The sequence below is a fragment of the Schistocerca cancellata genome, chromosome 3 (genome assembly GCF_023864275.1).
Source record: "Schistocerca cancellata isolate TAMUIC-IGC-003103 chromosome 3, iqSchCanc2.1, whole genome shotgun sequence".
Classification (NCBI taxonomy): Eukaryota; Metazoa; Arthropoda; class Insecta; order Orthoptera; family Acrididae; genus Schistocerca; species Schistocerca cancellata.
Window position 1 is genome coordinate 49,725,289 of NC_064628.1, and position 19,381 is coordinate 49,744,669.

The following is a 19,381-nucleotide window of genomic DNA, read 5'->3' on the forward strand; positions in this document are numbered from 1 at the left end:
TTGTATATTTGTTGTGGTGGTGCTACATGAGATTGAAAAACTTTGTTAAAGGAAATATATGGGGTGTTCAAAAAGTCTCTTGCAGTGCTTATGATTGTTAGCCGCACATGCCGTATGCCACAGTGAATATACCGAAATGAAACTCAGTGAAATACAAGTTATTAATTCATTGAATATTTGTTTTTACTTATAAATTTTCACATTTAATGTTTAAAATGCCCCCCCCCCCCACCCGTGTTGTTGAATACACAATTCAATTCATCTAATCATGTTTCCAAACTTCCAAACACAAGCTGTTACATTTCTTTTGTAACAGAAGCCGTGAAAGTGGATATTGCAGTTTTCAATTCATCGATGGAGTTTGGACGGTTTTTATAGACAGTTGCTTTCGCTGCACCCTAGAAGCTAAAGTCAGGCGATCGTGGAGGCCAAAGTCCCTGTGAAATTATGCGATTACCAAAAACATCAGCAGGCAGTGACACTGAAACGTGAGCTGTTTATGTAGTTGTATCATCATGTTGAAAATAACTGTTCAGTATTTCACTTAACTCAAGTTCTCCTATGAATGGGTACAGAATATCACTGCAGTATCGTTGTGCGTTTATTGTTTTGTTGAAAAACATGGGACCCACAATTTGATGTCTAGAAATTGCAATCCAAACTTCTATTTTCACAGAATGAAGTGGTTCCTCATGAATACACAATGGTTATGCAGTACTCCACATATGAGAATTTTCCGAGTTCATGTAGCCGAACAAATGAAATCGTGCCCCATCAGTGAAAACGTTTCATTAAGAATATCCCTTCCATTTTGTTGAATGAAATTTTTGAACCATTGACAGTAATTCAGTCTCATACATGATCAGTATTCTTCAGTTCTTGGACGACTGTCACTTTGTATGGGAAAAGTTCTAATTTTTTCTTTACAGCTGTGTGGGCCATTCCAACACTAACATCGATTTCCTGGGCGAGATTTATCACTGACTTGTGCAGACTAATCGACATTTTATCAAAATATTGAGTAGTTTATCCTCAGACAAAATGCTAGGACAACCACTTCTCAGTGAATCTGTCACTGAACCTGTACTTCAAAATTTGTTAATCAAATCTCTTACAGTATCGCGATGTGTTGTCTCCAGGAAAACTGAATTAAATGTTTGATGAACTGAAACTGTGTATTTACCGCCAGCTTTGAACACTTGTTCGACTAAAAACGTACATTCTTCAATGGTTAGCATTTTAACAGTGACAAAAACGAAACAGACGAACAAAGGAACTAAACTTAAACGTTCACATCAACATGTAACAACACATACCAATTATACTACTGACACTGGCTGAGATAGTGTTGCGAGATAAACTTTGCAAAGGTTTACTGTTCACAAGATGAAGATATCTGAAGCATACGTGTCTCTGATTGTGACAATATAGTGAGTGGCAATTTGTCAGAATGTTGATATTGGCTACCAATTTTATAATTTTTGTCAGTCTCCAAAGTATATTTATCATATTGCTATACTGAATGAAAGTAGAATCCCTAATCCCAGTTCCTGAAGTTGTTCTTTATCAGCAGGCAATCTTAGAAATGTAGTTCACTTTATTGCATTAGTCATCTTATAACTTCATCTTCATTCACTATACACTGTTCCCCTGGCACTGAGGATAAGAGATTCCGGGCAAATGCTAAGTTTCATCTCATTATTTTAGTACCCTTTCATTTGTTGATCCCTTACTGTATCCTATCTTTTAATATTTTATTTACAATATAAGGAAAAAGGTAGATTGCTACTCACTGTAAAGATGACACATTGAATTGCAGACAGGCAAAATGAAAACACTGTTACACATTTAGCTTTCAGCCAAAGCTTTCTTCAGAAAAGGAAAACGCACACACATTCATTCACACAAGCAAGCACACCTGACCCACACATGACCACTATATCCGACTGCTCGGACCAGAATGCAACTCTCACCTTGAACAGAAGCAGCAGTCTGGAGAAGGGATAAGAGAAGGGATAACAGGGTACGAGGGGGGGGGGGGGGGGAGAGAAGAGGGCTGTCTGACAGAGCATGCAGGAACTAGGAGGCAGCATGACGAGACTGCAACCAGACGCACCACAGGAGGTAGGGGGGGGGGGGTGTATTAGCAGAGGGTGATGGCACACGTAAAGAGGGTGAGGGGAGATGGGAGACATTAGGTTACCTTAGGTTGAGGCTGGGATAATTAGAGAGCAGAGAATGTGTTCTAAGGGTGAATTCCATTTGCACAGTTCAGAAAAGCTGGTGGTGTGGGGAAGGATCCAGATGGCCTGAATAGTAAAGCAGCCATTGCATTCAAGCATGTTATGCGCAACTGCATGTTGTGCCACAGGGTGATATCTAGTACTGATATTTTCAGCCCCTTTCCATTTTGCAATTTAGGTTTGTGTTATTTTGGATCACCTGCATCTACTTCTACATGTAGATGTATTTTTGATCAAAGAGTAATGATACAAATATGTACTGTTTCTTCAGATGAGATGGAAAATTATTGTGAAAATAAAATGTGGATTCTTTTCAGTGGTATAACAAAGTCAAGAGGTTCTCCTTAGGCAGTTGTATTTTTTATTCATAGCTGATTAGATTGAGATTGGGGAAAAAAGTTGGTATTTCTACATTATAGGAGTAAGTAATCCGCAGTAGACAGAGGGATTAGCAAGGATGCTGAATCGCATAAAGGTGCAATCTTTTTTAAATGCGGGTAGTTCTCATTGTTATTCTTAAAAGTATGACTTCTTACATCTTAAATGTATCATTTTCCCATTCTTATATTTAATTTTTTTTTCATTTGCATTTTACATTTTCAGAAGTTTGCAAGCATCCTGGTTAGAATACAAATAATATGATCAGAAAAGATAGTATCCTGTGCTTAGCAGTGGGTGGTAACACGCGTGAATGATAGTTGTAGCCGAGTACTCACAAACATGCCCTCCCATCCTCCCTCCTACACACACACACACACACACACACACACACACACACACACACACTTATTTTCTTGTATGAAATTAATTACGTAAGTCCTCTTTGGATACTAACTAATGTACCCTTTTGTGGGTAGCCATGAATACTAAAAATGTTGGTTAATTTATTAGCATGTTCATTTGCATGGCAAAGCCTTTTTGGAATATTTGCTCCTTTATTGTAATTATTGTCTGCTTTGTGAAGTACTGATGCAATGGAAATTCTTGATCCATGTATCTCTTAATTTAGCTGCTATACACATAAGGTCAGCAATCTTCAATAGGAGGAAAGCATAAATCCTATACTAGGGAACTATACACAAAATGCTTGGTGAATTAGAATAGATGTGTTGGCAATGCAAGGGCTTAGGTGTACCACAAGCAAGTAAACAGATGTTTAGGGGAAGGAGCTTTCTTAGACTACCTGTTTAAGTTATCACCCTTCTGTATCAATGGCTCAGAACTGCCAGACTTTGCATGTCTTAAAAATATTGTGTACTTTTGCTTATATGAGACTCACGACACAAATAATGTACTAACTAATGTACCATTTCTCTTCTGATACCTTGTTTGCATATCTTAATAAATATCTGAATTCTTGATTCAGAAATTTGTAATTTTGAACTTCTAGGGCTTTTGCATGTCACCATGTCAAGAGTGTACCCAGGATGTGTGTGTGTGTGTGTGTGTGTGTGTGTGTGTGTGTGTGTGTGTGTTTGGGGGGGGGGGGTAATTAATGAAAGAGGTTTTCATTTTGCAACAAATGGCTCTGAGTGCACTTGCTACTGCTAAATATCTGTTACATAGTCTGGCTTGCTTCAAACTGATAAGTCTATCTGTTTTACGAAGCAGGATGAGAGTTCTGTTAAAAAGTATTTTTTTGTTTTTGTGAGGGAGGGGTAATGGCACAAGCTGCTCTTCCCTGTATTCCACTGGGTACGCTCTTGCACAGTCCACTTAACTTTTAATTGTCAGTCTGTGTAATTAACTTTGTTGTTCTGAGAAACCCCACTGAGTGTTGCTTTTTACATTTGAGAGCTTGTTTTAGCTTCCATTTGCCATCCTCGGATAATTTTTGTATATTCAAATTATACTACATACTAATCATTTTCTGATACTTTCAATTTTAGATGTATATTATTAGCATTTGTGTTACATTTTGTATATGGAGTCACTGCAAGTAAAAATTTCATAAGTTTTATATCAATATGTTCCTGCCCCCATTGACAGGTAGTGTAATGTGGATTAAGAGAAAAGTCTTTTGTTGCAGTGATACCCGGCACAATTCAGATTGGCAGCCAAGGGGAAACGGTACAAGGCTTGCACACCCTCACCATGACTAATGCTTCAACGGGTGGCGCTATTGTACAATATGCCACACAGGGACAAGATGGACAGTTTTTTGTTCCAGGTATATGTGTCATTTAGAACAAATATGAACCATCTTCATAATGTTACCAGTTGTTACTTTTCATTTTCTTTTGATCTTCTCTTGTATGGGCACTAACATTCGTATACCATTTCTTTCTGGTTCCCCTGTATACCAAATCTTCATTCACCTAAACTCTTCGTTCTCTTCATCTGGTTTTCCCCATTACAGTTATTCACACGTAACAAAAAAGTTTGTATTGTGGGCATCCGCGACTGTGGAATTGTATCATGATGAAAAAAACTGCTCCAGCTATATGGTAGATATTTAGTTATGTACCAACTAGTTTTATTTCATTATTAGTTGCATCTTCAGGATAGCATTTGTTAATAAACAAGAGCAAAATGAATAAAAATGGTTCAGTTAAAATCTAGTTGAATTGTACACAAAATTATGTACTTTCATTTATTTCATTACTTACTCAAGGGTAAGCAGTAGATGACCCAACAGTCTCTGTCCAATTGTAATAAGAATATTCAATCAAGAGGTTGGTAGCCAAACAAAAATTTAGCAAAATGCAGGGAACATTGTTCTATGAAAGGGAACCGAGAATAAGGATAATGTGGTGAACTAGATGGATGTAAAAGTATAGAACAAATTATATGTGTGGGTGATGAAAACCTACATGAACCTGGTAGGGTAAAGCAGATGTCTCCAGCCAGAGCCTGCCAAATTGTATAATAGTTGATGGTCAAGTCTACAATACATAAAATGCCACTTTCGAAACAGACAATCATTGAGGTAATCTTGGCGACCTCTGTGTTCCTCATATTGTTACAATGGTGTTTTGCCTTTGGTAGGTCTACATAATACTTTTAATTTTCCATTTCCCAAGTCTTTTATCTCGATGATTGTTTTGGAGGCAATATTTATCAAGACGTAACCTTAATTACCTATCATCATCCAAAAAGGCTCTAGGTTCAGAGATTTGTTTTACCTTAGCAGGTTAAATTAGGTATTCACCACCTACACATATCATCTGTTTTACACGTTTATGTCCGTCTAGTGTACTGCTCTATCCTTATTCTAGGTTTATTGTATTGGTATGATGATCCCCACATTCTGCTGAATTCCAGCTTTACTACCGACTTGTTTAAGGTTGAACATTTTTATTATAATTGGACAGAGAACATTCTGTCATCTACTGGTTATCACTTCAACAAAGTTGTAAAATAAATGTGAGAAGATAATTTTCCTGTATAGTTTTGTGTACAGTTCAACTACATTTTAACTGAATGTTTCTCTCATGTTTATATACAGATGTGACCCTGAAGATGTTGCTCTAGTGCTGTGAAACTATAGTCCATTCAAAATTACTTGATAGTTGACACCTGTCACTTGTCGCAACGTTGTTGCCATATTGATTGACCTCTACCACTCGGTTGCAGGTAACACACAAACACGGCAAGTCACTTCACAAATGTTATCGGTGTTTCACATAGATCAATGTTGGAAGTGGACACCGCGAGGTATGTCTGAAATGTGAGCTGCTCTGTCGACAGTTGCTTTTAAGTGACCAATGACTGAAATATGGCAGACAGAGCATTTTGTAGCTTTGAAGTTAACCTTGTGTTGTCAGCTAACCACAACGAAGTGCAATGTATCTGAGAAAGCAGTGGTCAACAATCTGTGGCAGAACTAGAATCATGATCCCTTTGTTCATGGCTATAAAAGCTAACCTGTATAAGGAAACATAAGACAGAAGAAGTTTAGTTTCAGTGCTAAAAGCAAACTGTAATTTCTCATTACCGTTGGTTACCTGAAACTATTGTCTACACTGGCTGCCACATTACCAACCAATGAGCACTCCTCATTGGCACTTGGTTGCAGGTTATAGCTGACAGAGGCAGATTCCAAACAAAAAAAAGTGTGATAGCAAGAAAAATAGAGCAAATAAAAAAGTCAATATGATGATGAAAAGGATCAGTAAAGAATTAGAAATAAAATAAATTACATGTAAACAAATCAATTGAATCAAAATGATGATTAACTTTTTTGTTTAGGTTTAGAAATGAAAGCTTTAGACATATTGATGAGATTCGATTGTACGACCCTCAACATGGCAGTTTAATATGATAACCACTGCGCTATAGTACAGCTCTGAGTCTGGTTGTTACATTTTCTAGTGTGATCACCCAATCACAGTGATGAATTGTGAATTGCAGCCTTCAGAAACTCTGTTTCAAACAATGTCTTGCGAAGCTTAGGTAATAGAAGCTGATCTCTGTGATTATGATAACTGCATATGTGATGCTGAATCGCCTCTTGTGCGGAAGTATCCAGTAGTGTTTGGTTATCGCTGTGTATGAAATGTGTGTATTTCATTAGCATCGTGTGTGTGTGTGGGGGGGGGGGGGGGGGGTGTTATCATGTATGATGAAATATGAAATAAAAGTGCCAGACCCATGATTTGGGATCCAGACAAATGAAGACTGTTGGACAAGGGATTAGAAGTGAACAGATTAGTTGTTGCAGTATAGCAACGGTCAACTGTTTGGGCCTGATGTTGAGCACTCTGATTGGAGGAAACTAGCTTCAGTGCATTAAGAGTCAATTATCAAGTAATTTTAATCAGATTGTAGTTGCTTTATAAATATTTATCATACATCTGAAGTGATATTTTTCATCACAATACTCGCAGGTAACATTATGTCTGTATGTTCCATAAAATGAATGAGACAATTTTACAAAAGTTCTAAATAGTTGTATGAAATAATGCTGTTTCAGTTAGTCTAGAACACATTTAGTTTTATGGTAATGTTCCAAACTGTGATGATTTTCTACATGATCAGACTGACCAACATTACCATAGAGCGAAACATTTAACCATGAAATGATTCTGCATTCCTTTCTGTTGTTGATCATGCTGTTGACTTTTTTTAACTGATAGCATGTAGCTCTTTGTTCTGGTGAGCATTTTTATCAACTCCCTTTCAATCGAGATATTCACATGTGTTATATTTAGTTAGTAGAATCTTTATTTTGTAGTGTTCACTATAATCCACAGCTACTAATAAGAGTAATTTAAATTCAGTTTGGAGTATTGTACTGTGGGTACTGCTGGTAGTACAGTGAGGCATTAGAAGTAAATGAGCGAGGGTATATGGAAGGCCACAACACTTTCATAACCCTGCAGTGACTATTCCATTCTCACTGGCAACTGCATGCTGATAGGCTGTACATTTCTAAGATGTGCAGCATGTTTTTAATTCTTTTTCTCTTGTGAAGGAAGGAGTAAAATTTTCTAATCAGTGAGCGCAGTTGAGAAGTATTAATATATCAAAGATCCCGTTGTAGTTCTAAATTATTTTTCTGTACGTAGTGCTGTGCTACAGAAGAATGCTGAAGATTAGATGGGTAGATCACATAACTAATGAGGTGGTACTGAATAGAATTGGGAGAAGAGAAATTTGTGGCACAACTTGACTAGAAGAAGGAATCGGTTGGTAGGACATGTTCTGAGGCATCAAGGGATCACCAATTTAGTATCGGAGGGCAGCGTGGAGGGTAAAAATTGTAGAGGGAGACCAAGAGATGAATAAACTAAGCAGATTCAGAAGGATGTAGGTTGCAGTAGGTACCGGGAGATGAAGCAGCTTGCACAGGATAGAGTAGCATGGAGAGCTGCATCAAACTAGTCTCTGGACTGGATACCCCAACAACAACAACGTAGTGCTGTTGAAAAACAGAGCTTACAAGTGTCACCCGCAATCAAATGAGTCTAATAACAACATTGTCGTCATTTGAAATCTTGTGGAAGGTGACAAGTGTTCCATTCCAAGTTGAGATTTTAAGCATGTGGACCAATGTGATGAAAAGGGTGTGGTGAATTGCCACCAAGAAGAGCTTGCTCAGTCGGTGGCCCCACCTGGCCACCTGCGTATGATAACATGGCCTATGTATATGGGCATGTACAGGGAGGCAATGGATGAAAGTGACACAGATGGTTGTCCTAGTGCAGCTATCAGAAGAAATATGGAAATAAGCATTGGACTGTTCCAACTGGACAAGCAGCTGTGGGCTTGTTCACAGACTATCGTGCAACCTGTAAGTGCCAGATGTTTGCCAAAGAGGACAACTCAGGTTACTGTCTCCACGACCGATGACGAGAGAAGCACTACAGCTGACACCAGTGCTATGGATTTTTTCTGGACGAATGTGGCATCCGAGCTCGTGGCTCACCCAATTCAAACTTCCACGGCAGCTGAACCCCCGCCGACAACCAGTTTCTATCATTGTCAGGGGAACAGATGCAGTTCTGCCACAAAAGAAGAGGCCAGCTCTTGTGCTAAGTCTTAGAGGTTAAGGGGAGTACAAAGGCTTCTTGCAGCACATCAAACAGTGGAAGACTGTGACTGGGGACTGCAGGAAAAGGCACAGTGAGAGCGCAGGTCTCTGCGAGGCAAACTACAGGAGGGTGACAAACAAGACAGGGGCATGGTCACTGTCTTTCTTAAATACATGCCTCCACCTCAGAGTGGCTGATAAAGGTGGCATTTAAGTATTCCCTGAGATGTGTGAACTCTGATCACCCAAAAGAACTGCCGGAGGACCTCGGGCATGACATACACAGTGATGCGCATAAGGTAATCAGAGACATACAGTGTTCCCTTCTCTCCTCGTTGTTACCACAGATAACTTAGAGTTCAAGAGACACTATTAGGTGACACGGGGCCCAACACAGCGGTCAGTGTTGAGCTGTTAAAACACAAGAGGGGCTGTCTCAGTGCTTCGGCTGGCAAAGGGCAGTGCATGTGGCACAGTGCTGCTCACTCGCTGAGGCAAATCTGAAATGCACAGGCGACATGGGAGCAAGCAATACACACTTCTGGATGCACGTCTGCTGAAGTGCAAAAAAACAGTTGTGGCAAGTAAGTTACAAAATACTGTGGATATGAAAAGTTCAAGGCTACAGTAGCACACGAGTGTAGCCTGTTACACGAGGCAAAGGCAAAGTGCTCCACTCCGTGTCCACACTGAGGCGCACTGACAACTGTGAGACTGGCTAACACTGCCAACAACACAACAGTGCTGTGCAATACTGGCTGGAGAAACTGCTTCCATTCCAGAAGACAACAGTAGATGGCATATACGTGCCAGAAAGCATGCTGGGCCCAGCACTCCAAATGAGCAATAGAAATAGTCATCCCAGGGGGAAACCAACTGCCCACCATAGAGAGAGGATAACATCACAGCAGGCAACACTGGTAGCTACACGACAACCGTTGTCCACACCATACTAGTATCCCTGGGTGCTACAGCCACGGCCGTAACCAGTGGTGACCTGGTTTCCTTAACCATCTGGCTTGCTGCAGCTTTTGACTTGCCGAGACACTGCAGCATATCTCCAACAATGTGTTGAAAGCTGCACAAGCAACCGAGATGTCTGCTCCACAGCTGGCTAACTGAAATCTCTCCCGACACTGTCTGCTCCTGGAGTGTTAATATCTGGCCAGTTTGCCGGCCTTGGCTGCTGGCAACAGTGCTACCAAAATAGGAGAAGAAAAACTACAAAGCGCAATAAAACAAGAGAACAAAAATTTTTTGTACATACATTAATGGGGCATAGCTCCATGTGCCCAAACTCCACCAGAACCAAGGAGTGAATGCATTCCCCCCAAAAATTCCTAGTGAGAGAGATCCATACACATTTATTATGGAGATCTTACCAGGAATGTGCTTAACTTTTATCAGAAAAAATCTTGACAGCTGTAAGTGTAATGTGGTGTGGGCCCCCTTGTGTGTACAGTGAAGTGTTCATTGATATATCAGCACCTTTTGAGTAAATTTGATGAAAGGGGAGGAGAGTTACACAAATTACACCCTGTGATGAGACAGTCAGTATGCACCACACACTTAAAAGATGAATTTGGGAAAGAGAACAAGATAAGAATGTTGTCCGGTCAGATCCCAGGTTTGCCAGTCATAAAGGAAAGTCATACCAACTGCCATTCAGGATTCAACATTTAGTTAATTGATTTTCTTCTTGAAAGGATGACAAGGAATACAACACACTATTAGACATTGTTAGTTGATCAGAAAGCTGTATAAGCAGAGGAGACAATTGTGACTACTCGTCGGACATTCTTCTTCCGTGTAGCAATGCACAACTGTTGTGTGCTCCTATCAGTGCGTAGTTGTGTAAGCAGCCTTAACTGGTGACAAAATTGATTAAATTCGCTCTTGTACACTCTCCTTTCAATTTTAGGTGATTGTGTTCAGTCTCACAGTCTGTAACATTCAGTAATCTATGTATGTCTTCTGGGCTATACCTAATGATAAGCACCTCAGAACTTAAGGCCCATACACACAAAATGATCTGTCTGTGCAAAGATCTGAATGCATCACATCTGCACAGATTGTTACGTGTCGACAGAAGATTTGCACAAATAGGAGGTATATGCAAACCTGGAAGTTTGAGATGGAGGTTTGAGCAAAATTGCTCAAATCTGTGGGCACCAACTGCATCTGCTGCAAATTTGGTGCCCAAGACATGTTTGGATCACCTGTTTCTTTGGTTTAGTGTGTCTTTCCTCAGTGCACAGCAAATTTTAAAATGGCAGGTACAAGTCAGTGCTCTGAATATTTGTGCTGAATTTATTGAACTGTATTGGAATCAAAATAAGAAGGCAGTTGCCTGTAATTCTTTAATAGAGACCTTACTAATTGTTGACCCTATGGCGAAAGGTAATGAAAAATAAATTATTGTTTTCAGGTAGGGAATTGAAAATCCCACCTAAGAAGCAAACTAAATTATAGCGTCAAAAGATGATTATGTTTTTCCAAATTATCCGCAAATAATTTTGCCAGTTGCTGGGTTTGCTCTGCATCTTGCGGGCAGGACCATAATCGTCAGCCACTGAAATTTCTTTTCTAGACCAATAGATGGTGGACGAGCACTAATTTAGAATGTGTGTTGTATGAATACACCACATTTGCAACCATTCATTGCAGGCACAGACATTTGTGCAGATATCTGCACAGAAAGATCATTACATGGGCATGGTCAAGTCTTGGGTGGGTAGGATTTGCTAAAAATTGAGTACCAGAGCTGGCAGCCAGTTAGTACTGTCAGTGCCCTGTACCATAAACTCTGTGCATTGTACAGCAACAGCCATGCAACATGATGGTGAAGTGTTGTGTGCCATAAGGAACCGTAACTGCCATTAACTGCCCAGATTGCATGCCAAGTACCGACCTCTATGAAAGTCCTAACATAAATATGTTACGATAGGTGGTTGTTGAAGTGAAACAGTCATTAGAAAGCAAACTCAGTGGTGTCTGCTACAGACCAGTTGTATTAGGCTTACTCAGACAAGTGACACTGTTAGTGGCATGTCTCTGGTTGTTAAGGGAGAGCCGGCCGCTGGTGGCTGAGCGGTTCCAGGCGCTTCAGTCTGGAACCGCACGACCACTACAGTCGCAGGTTCGAATCCTGCCTCGGGCATGGATGTGTGTGATGTCCTTAGGTTAGTTAGGTTTAAGTAGTTATAAGTTCTAGGGGACTGGTGACCTCAGATGTTAAGTCCCATAGCGCTCAGAGCCATTTGAACCATTTGTTAAGGGAGACAAACTGATCAACATTTTGACACCTACTTCTTCTTGAAGAGTATATATACTTGCATCTTGATAAATATCTGTAATGGCATTTTATGTTAAGGACTGTGGTATTTGTGAGGAAACCACCAAATGCCTCATCCAGTCCCCTATTCATATTTCAGTACACATACAGATGAACTGTAACTGCTTGTACAGGAACAACCGTGGTGCCCCTGATTGGCAAAAATTGGCTTACTTCGTGCTGCTCCGGAATGTTCAGTGACATTGCCAACCTTAGCTATGTAACAGTATTGTGCACCATAGCAATAAGTATAGCTGTTGGGAATTTAGTTTTGATTTATGTGAGGAGTTTTTCATAGTGATTCTCAGATTCGTGTGACTTGTGGAGGAACCACTTGAATGAGAAGTGGCGGTTTGAAGAACAAGATAGTCAACATCATCTGGGAGATCAGTGTGCTGACACCACACTTGTCCATACTATCCAATGACATCATTGGCAAAGGATGACACAGCGGTCAGTTGTTCTCGATTGGCCCATCAGTTTCAAAATGTAGGGCTTTGCTTATGCTTGTTGATAGCGATTGATTTACAGAAATGAACAAAGATGCTGTACCTGATCTATCTGGCAATTCCCACTAAATTTTTTGTAAGCTATAATCTGGCTGCCACAAGAGGAGGAGGAGGAGGAGGAGGAGGAGGAGGAGGAAGCAGTGGCGTCGGCAGTGGTGGCTATCCCGACAGCCAATGCTCTACAAGCTGATTGCAAGTGTCTGCTCTCAGCATCCTCCGTTCTGATGTCAAGCTGTGGTGTGTGCGATATGTAATTCTGTTCACTGCAACATGACCTTACTGGGGACAGAAACAAAGTGCATTGAATTCATTTCCCAGTAACAATACTTTTCTACTGCTGTAGACAGGAAAAAAATTGTAAACTTAGTGCAGGAGAAAAGTTCAATCCCTCTTCCCAAACCATAGGAGGATTGTTGTTTTCCCTGAATTACTAAAGCATTGTTTTAATGAGAACCCCTTCAAATGTAGTGACATAGCAGCACTCCATAGCAGTGTTGCCAGTAATGAATTCTGCAGGTAAATGACTGGTTTCACAAGCAGCCACAGCCACCGAATAGTGACATTGCTGGCCGTCTAAGTGGTCTGCTTTGCTGCAAGTGGTGATTGTAAATAGTGGCTCCACTTGTGACTATGCAAGAAACATTAAGGTAGTGTTCAGACTGCACCCCAGCCACACCACTCTCTGTCCCTAGCGTAGTAGCTGCTGCAAAGAGGAAGTGGTTGGTTTGCACTGTTACGGATAATAGCGTTGGGTAGAGACCTGACATTGACACAGAAATTTTGCCATTGAGACTGAAAAGAGCCTCCCAAATAGAATCTGAAACACAGTGACTACAGCTAAAAGATCACAAAGAATAATGCTTGGTAGTCCATCATAGGGAAATTTGAAACAAATTTCACTGCCATGTCTTCAACAGAGAAAAGCATGATCAGTAAAAAAGTAATGTTTCTTTGCACCAAATATTGGTATCACAATAATATTGTAGTAACTAAAATACTTTCCAAGTTTAGTATATGCAAAGTGTATTTCAAGCAATGTCTCAGCTGTACGTTAATTGTGATTCCAAGATCAATGTGCATTTAAATCAATTCCATGGCCTTTCATCCATGAAGTAATCAACAAATGGTGTTCAGAACATTACACTTGACAGTCATTGCCAATGAATGTCTAGAGGAATATGCTTTGAGCCATAACAATATGCACTTTTTCTAAGAGGACTTTGCATTCATCTAGTGCTTTGTAACTTAAATCTGTGCTTTTCAGCAAAATTTTTAGTGACATTTTACCATTGCTGAGAGGTTCACTTTCTTTTAATGACACTAGCAATTTTGGTAAGGGAGGATACTCTTTCCTGCTGTAATAAGCATAAATATCCCTGCGAATTGCACCAGTCTTGAAAGAATCTTAAGTTAGTGACAGGGTGAGGCTGCTTTTCCTACTTCCCAGGTGTCATGAAAAAATATATTACACGATTCAGACAACTCTAAATCATTACAGTTCACACCTAGGTTTTTCAAATTTTGCAGTAACACTCAGTTGCTTACTGCTGTTCTTGCACTAATTCCAAGAGCTTTCCATAACAGTATCAGCAGGAAATGATGGCTGTGCACTTATACTTGTGCATTCTTTCTCTGTAGTAACTTCAGTGCCTCACTGTCAAGCAGCACACCTTGATCAAAGAATTGTCACTAAATGAATAAAGTTGTTTAGAGTATCACAATTTTCTAAACCACAGTGAAACAAAGCACTGTACAACCCAAACACACAGTACAAACCATACACAATGCGCACTGTTTATGTTCGCACCAAACAAAGCTGGCAGTGCGGGAGATTTGACATCACGGCCATGAGCTATTACCACTCTGGGATTGGTTTACGCTCTGCGCCTAGCGCCTCTCTCGCCTTGTTCTCCACTTGTTAACCTGTAAAGCTGTTGACTTGAAATGCATATGTTAGGTGCAAAGTTTCAGTGGCCTGGGGATAGTAGTTTTTCCAGGTAGGGCTGTCTAATGGCAGCTCATCCTCAAGTCCAGCAATACAAAGTATCTCCTCAATATTATGAAAAGGATAGATTGCTACTCACCATGTGGTTGGAGATATTGAGTCACAGCCAGGCACAACAAAAATACTCCTAAACAAGTAAGCTTTCAGCCAAAAGGCTGACTCTGGAGTGCGCGCGCGCGCGCACACACACACACACACACACACACACACACACACACACACACACACACACACACACACAAAAAAAACAAAGCTGAGGTTTTTAGCAGTGTTTTGTTGTGTCTGTCTGTGACTCAGCATCTCCACTATATGATGAGTAGCAATCTATTCTTTTCATACTATTGCCATTTTTCTGTCCTGGATTTTATATTGTTTGAAAGTGTCCCCTCAAATGTATTCCATCTCCTTCTCTGACGAAGTGATCTAGAAGATAGCAAGTATCTGTCGTAATTTCTCCAAGTCTTGCTGAACATTTAATGATATATCCTCCACTATTGCTCAGTATTTTACACATGGTGAACAGAGCTTTTTAGCACCACTAACATACGTCTGAAGTACCACTTACGGTCTGTAGCAGTGGCACTATCATCAGTGGCAGTACTGCTTGCGAAACACTGAACAGCACTGCAAAGTAACCTTGTGTGAAGCTGGTCTAATTTGTGTAGGAAATACCTTGGAGTGAATGGTCAACAGTTGCCTACTTCGTATCCTAGTGATTGGGGAAACTTGTTGGCCATTCTGTGTGGGTTCTGGTGGTGCTTAGTGTTAACAACCTGTAGTGCAGTAGTTGCTCATTTGTGTTGTTTTGAAGACAAGCATGCATTTGTTTAGTAAGGTAGTCAGGCAGGTTTTTGGCTGTCATCTGTTCACATCTCCATAGTGACTTTTTCCCCTTTAAGAGGTCTAATCTTGTGTTTTTAACTGTAAGTATAAATTCAGTCTGTAGCCCAATTTTCGTTTCTTCTGAACTGGCAGCTACACAGCTCATTAAGACGTAAGCATCCATTGGTGACACGTCAGGAGGGTAGCAAGTTGTGTATGTAGATTTCTGTATACTGGGTGAAAATTTTGCTGGAGACAAGTGTCTTAACTTTATCTTCGATAAGGATGAAAGCTGAAGCAATGAGTTAAAATTTATGCCGCAGCTGGGATTTGAGCCGGATCTGGTGTTTGCTTAGCAAATGCGCTAACCGCATCACAGTAGCATTGTGGCTACCAAAGCTGTGCGGACTACCCTTGTTCAGTGCCCTCCCTAAAACAAATTTCAGTTCACACCTTCAACCTATTTCTGTGTACTTTTATAGTTAACTTCTTTAGTTAGTCTTGCCACCGTAGAATAGGATATGTGTTAATGCAGGAGCAGCTAGATGCAGTTCATGAACAGCTGAATGAGCTTTCGGCTAAGGTCAGCTGCCTTCACACTACTGCCTCGAGGTGGAGTGGTGATGGAAAATCTGGTGCAACACGTAAGATACCGTAGGTGTCACTTGTTTCACTCATGGGCTCTGCTGCCGAGTCGCCTCCTCATGTACCTGACACAATGGATCCACCCTCACGGTAGGGGTGCTTGAGGCGGAGGACTGAGGCCTCACCTGTTTGCCTTGTAAGTGAGCAGGTGGCCATTTGTTCAGCAGGATCTGAGCAGGCATATATTGGCAGGGGTTTGCTGGTTTTTGGGAGCTCCAACATTAGGCACACCATGGATTCCCTTAGAGAGATAAGTATTCAGGGCTGGAAAGAAAGCCACTGTGGACTCAATATGTCTGTTGGGTGGCCTCATCTAGATGCGAAGGATGCCTTGCCTGCGGCTATTACCGAGCAAGGTGGCACAGTGGTTAGCACACTGGACAACGGTTCAAACCTGTCTCCAGCCATCCTGATATGGGTTTTCCTTGAGTTCCCTAAACCCTATCAGGCAAATGCCGGAATGGTTCCTTTGAAAGAGCATGACTGATTTCCTTCCTCCTCCATCCCTAATCCGAGCTTGTGCTCCATCTCTAGTGACTTTGTTGTCGACTGGACATTAAACACTAATCTCCTCCTCCTCCTGCAGCTATTGAGCTAGCAGGGTTCAGCAATCTGCTATTTGTGGCTCATGTTGGCACCAACAGTGCTTGTTGAATGCATTCTGAGGCAATTTTCAGTCCATACAGGCAGCTGGCTGAGGTGGTGAGGGCTGCTGGCCTTGCACATGTGGCATGTGGTGCCCGCAGAACTTGCAGTTTTCTGCATTGTTCCCAGATTCGACCAGAATCTGTTGGTTTGGAGCCGAGTGAAGGGTCTCGACCAAAGGCTACATCGACACACTGATACTCTTGGCTGCAGATTCCCTAACCTGCGCTGTCGAGTGCCTACTGTATTTACTCGAATCTAAGCCGCACTCGAATCTAAGCCGCACCTGAAAAATGAGACTCGAAATCAAGAAAAAAAATTTTCCCGAATCTAAACCGCACCTGAAATTTGAGACTCGAAATTCAAGGGGGGAGAAAAGTTTTAGGCCACACCTCCAAATCGAAACAAAGTTGGTCCATTGTAATATGAGCCACAAGTTAGGTCGAATGAATGATGATACAGCTACAGTAGGTTCAAGTCGTAAGCTCAGCAGGTAAGCTTTACTAGGTATCCATTGCTACGCGTCACACGCTCCGTCCGTATTTATACGGGTAAGTTTACTTTTTCACGTGCTTCGTCTGGTTTGAATTGATTGCTTATTTTGCTTTGATCTGGTAAGTGCCGTTCTCTTTGTTATAGGTGTTTACGTTACTCTAAGCTGAAAATGCATTACTGTACTGTGTCATGAGTTGTTTGTCGCATTCTGATAGTGCTTGTTTACGGTCTGTCGCCGCTCGCGGCATGGATTGCTTTTGTGTGCGCTAACGCCGCTTACAATAAAAAAAAGAGAGGAATTGTCTCATTAGCGAAACAATGGCAAGAGACTGCTATTTGTTGTTACTTACACTGCTGCTTTCTTTGATAATGATCAACAAGAACCAAATAATAGACTGCTTTTGATAGAAGGCGTTCTGAACGAGAGTTTAGCGAAAATTTTTCTCCGTTTGAAAATCTTTGCAGACCCCTCTTTAGTACATTACATTCTGCACAGAAATTAGAGTCATCTTAGATTTAAAAATGGAGTCAATTGCCATGCTTCATTTCTGACTGTATCACTATTAGGCATAAGAATAATACGAATATAAAAATGACATGATATGTATATTCTTCCGCGTTTGCTGTTGTCTCACCCTAGTTTCGTAGTTTATTAGGCAGACAGGATTTAAATGAGATAGCAGCGAACACGAAAGAATACACGGCAAAATATTTATATTCGTATTATTCTTATGGCGAAGAGAATACTGTATGTGATTCACAATTCATAAAAGTTCCTATTAGCAACCATCTCTTCTCACAGGTAGGAAAAAATTCAGAACGTAGGGTTGACCATATTGACAAATCATCACAGTCTTGCCAGTCGGATTTTCGTAGCACATTCAACATTGAAATGCTGCTACATTCGAAGATGAACAATACGGAATTTGTATTTACTTCGTGGATAATGTATAAAATGCAGTGACCGAAACTCGGGGCGGAGAAGAAGGCTAGTTTCCCACCCTTTTTTTTTTTTTTTTATGATGCGGAGGTTTTGGCGCTAGTATTTATCTTTGTCCCGGCAAAGCATGCCTATGCAGCGCTACATATATTCGACGACGGAAATCAGTTGTGGCGGCACCTACCAACATTTTTCAGAACTTCCGCTTACTTTGCACTCGATTCTAAGCCGCAGGCGGTTTTTTGGATTACAAAAACCGGAAAAAAAGTGCGGCTTAGATTCGAGTAAATACGGTAATTGTAGGAGTCTTCTTGATATTGTTGGTAGGTTGGGGTGCACACACAAAGGAAGCAGCTACTCGGATAGCATAGTAGTAGTGGAGTGCTTATGGGTGGTGTTTTTCTAGGCTAGGCTGTAGTTTGGGGTACTTTGAATGTGATACGCCAATAGTGAAATCAGACTACGTTCATAGTAAAGACACTTAGACTGTCAAAATTTTATTAGTAAATTGTGAAAGTGTCCACAGTAAAGTTCCCAAATTTACTGCCCTCCAAGAAAGTTCTCCTACTCAAATTATGTTTTTGGGACTGAGAGCTGACTGAAATATGAAGTAGAAAGCTCTGAGATATTTAGTGAGTCATGGAATATGTATCGGAAGGATAGATTAGACACCAAAGGAGTGGAAGTGTTCATTGCAGTTGCCTCTGTTGAGGTCAGAGTTGAACAAAGATATCCAATTGTGTATAACAGGTCTAGGTGACACAAAGTTAATTGTTTGATGTTTTTACCAGCCCCCGATTCCACTGTGACAGTTCTGGGAACATTCAAAGAAAGTCTTAGGATCATTCAAAGAAAGTTTAAGGTCAGTAGCGTGTCGATACCCAGGTCATGAAGTACTAGTTGGAGGAAACTTTGACCTACTGAGTATAGACTGGGATGCCTTTGGGAATCACTGCAGAGGGTACAGACAGAAAGGCTTGCGAAGTACTTTTAAACCAGTTTCCCAAAAACTGTCTTGAGCAGCTAGTTTGGCAGCCCATGCACAATAGAAATATCTTAGACCTTGTAGCTACAAACAGGTCAGTCCGTGTCTGTGGCATCCGTGTAGAGATGGGGATTAGTGGTCTTGATATCATAGCAACTGTGGTTATGACAATTAATAAATCAGTGAAGAACAGTAAGAGAGTGTTTCTTCTAGAGAGAGCAGATAAGCAGTTGTTAGCATGTCATTTTGACTATGAATGGGCGTCACATAATTCCAGTAAGGG

At 40.8% G+C, this 19,381-nt stretch overlaps 1 protein-coding gene across 4 annotated transcripts in view; it reads left to right on the plus strand.

Annotated features, from left to right (window-relative positions):
* Positions 1-19,381, plus strand: part of LOC126176935 (cyclic AMP-responsive element-binding protein 1) — a 64,534-nt gene that overhangs the window by 22,213 nt on the left and 22,940 nt on the right. For all 4 annotated transcript variants that reach the window (XM_049924128.1, XM_049924131.1, XM_049924129.1 and 1 more), the window contains one exon: positions 4,273-4,413. In XM_049924128.1, the coding sequence (XP_049780085.1) occupies positions 4,273-4,413 (141 nt within the window). The remainder of the gene's footprint in view (positions 1-4,272; positions 4,414-19,381) is intronic.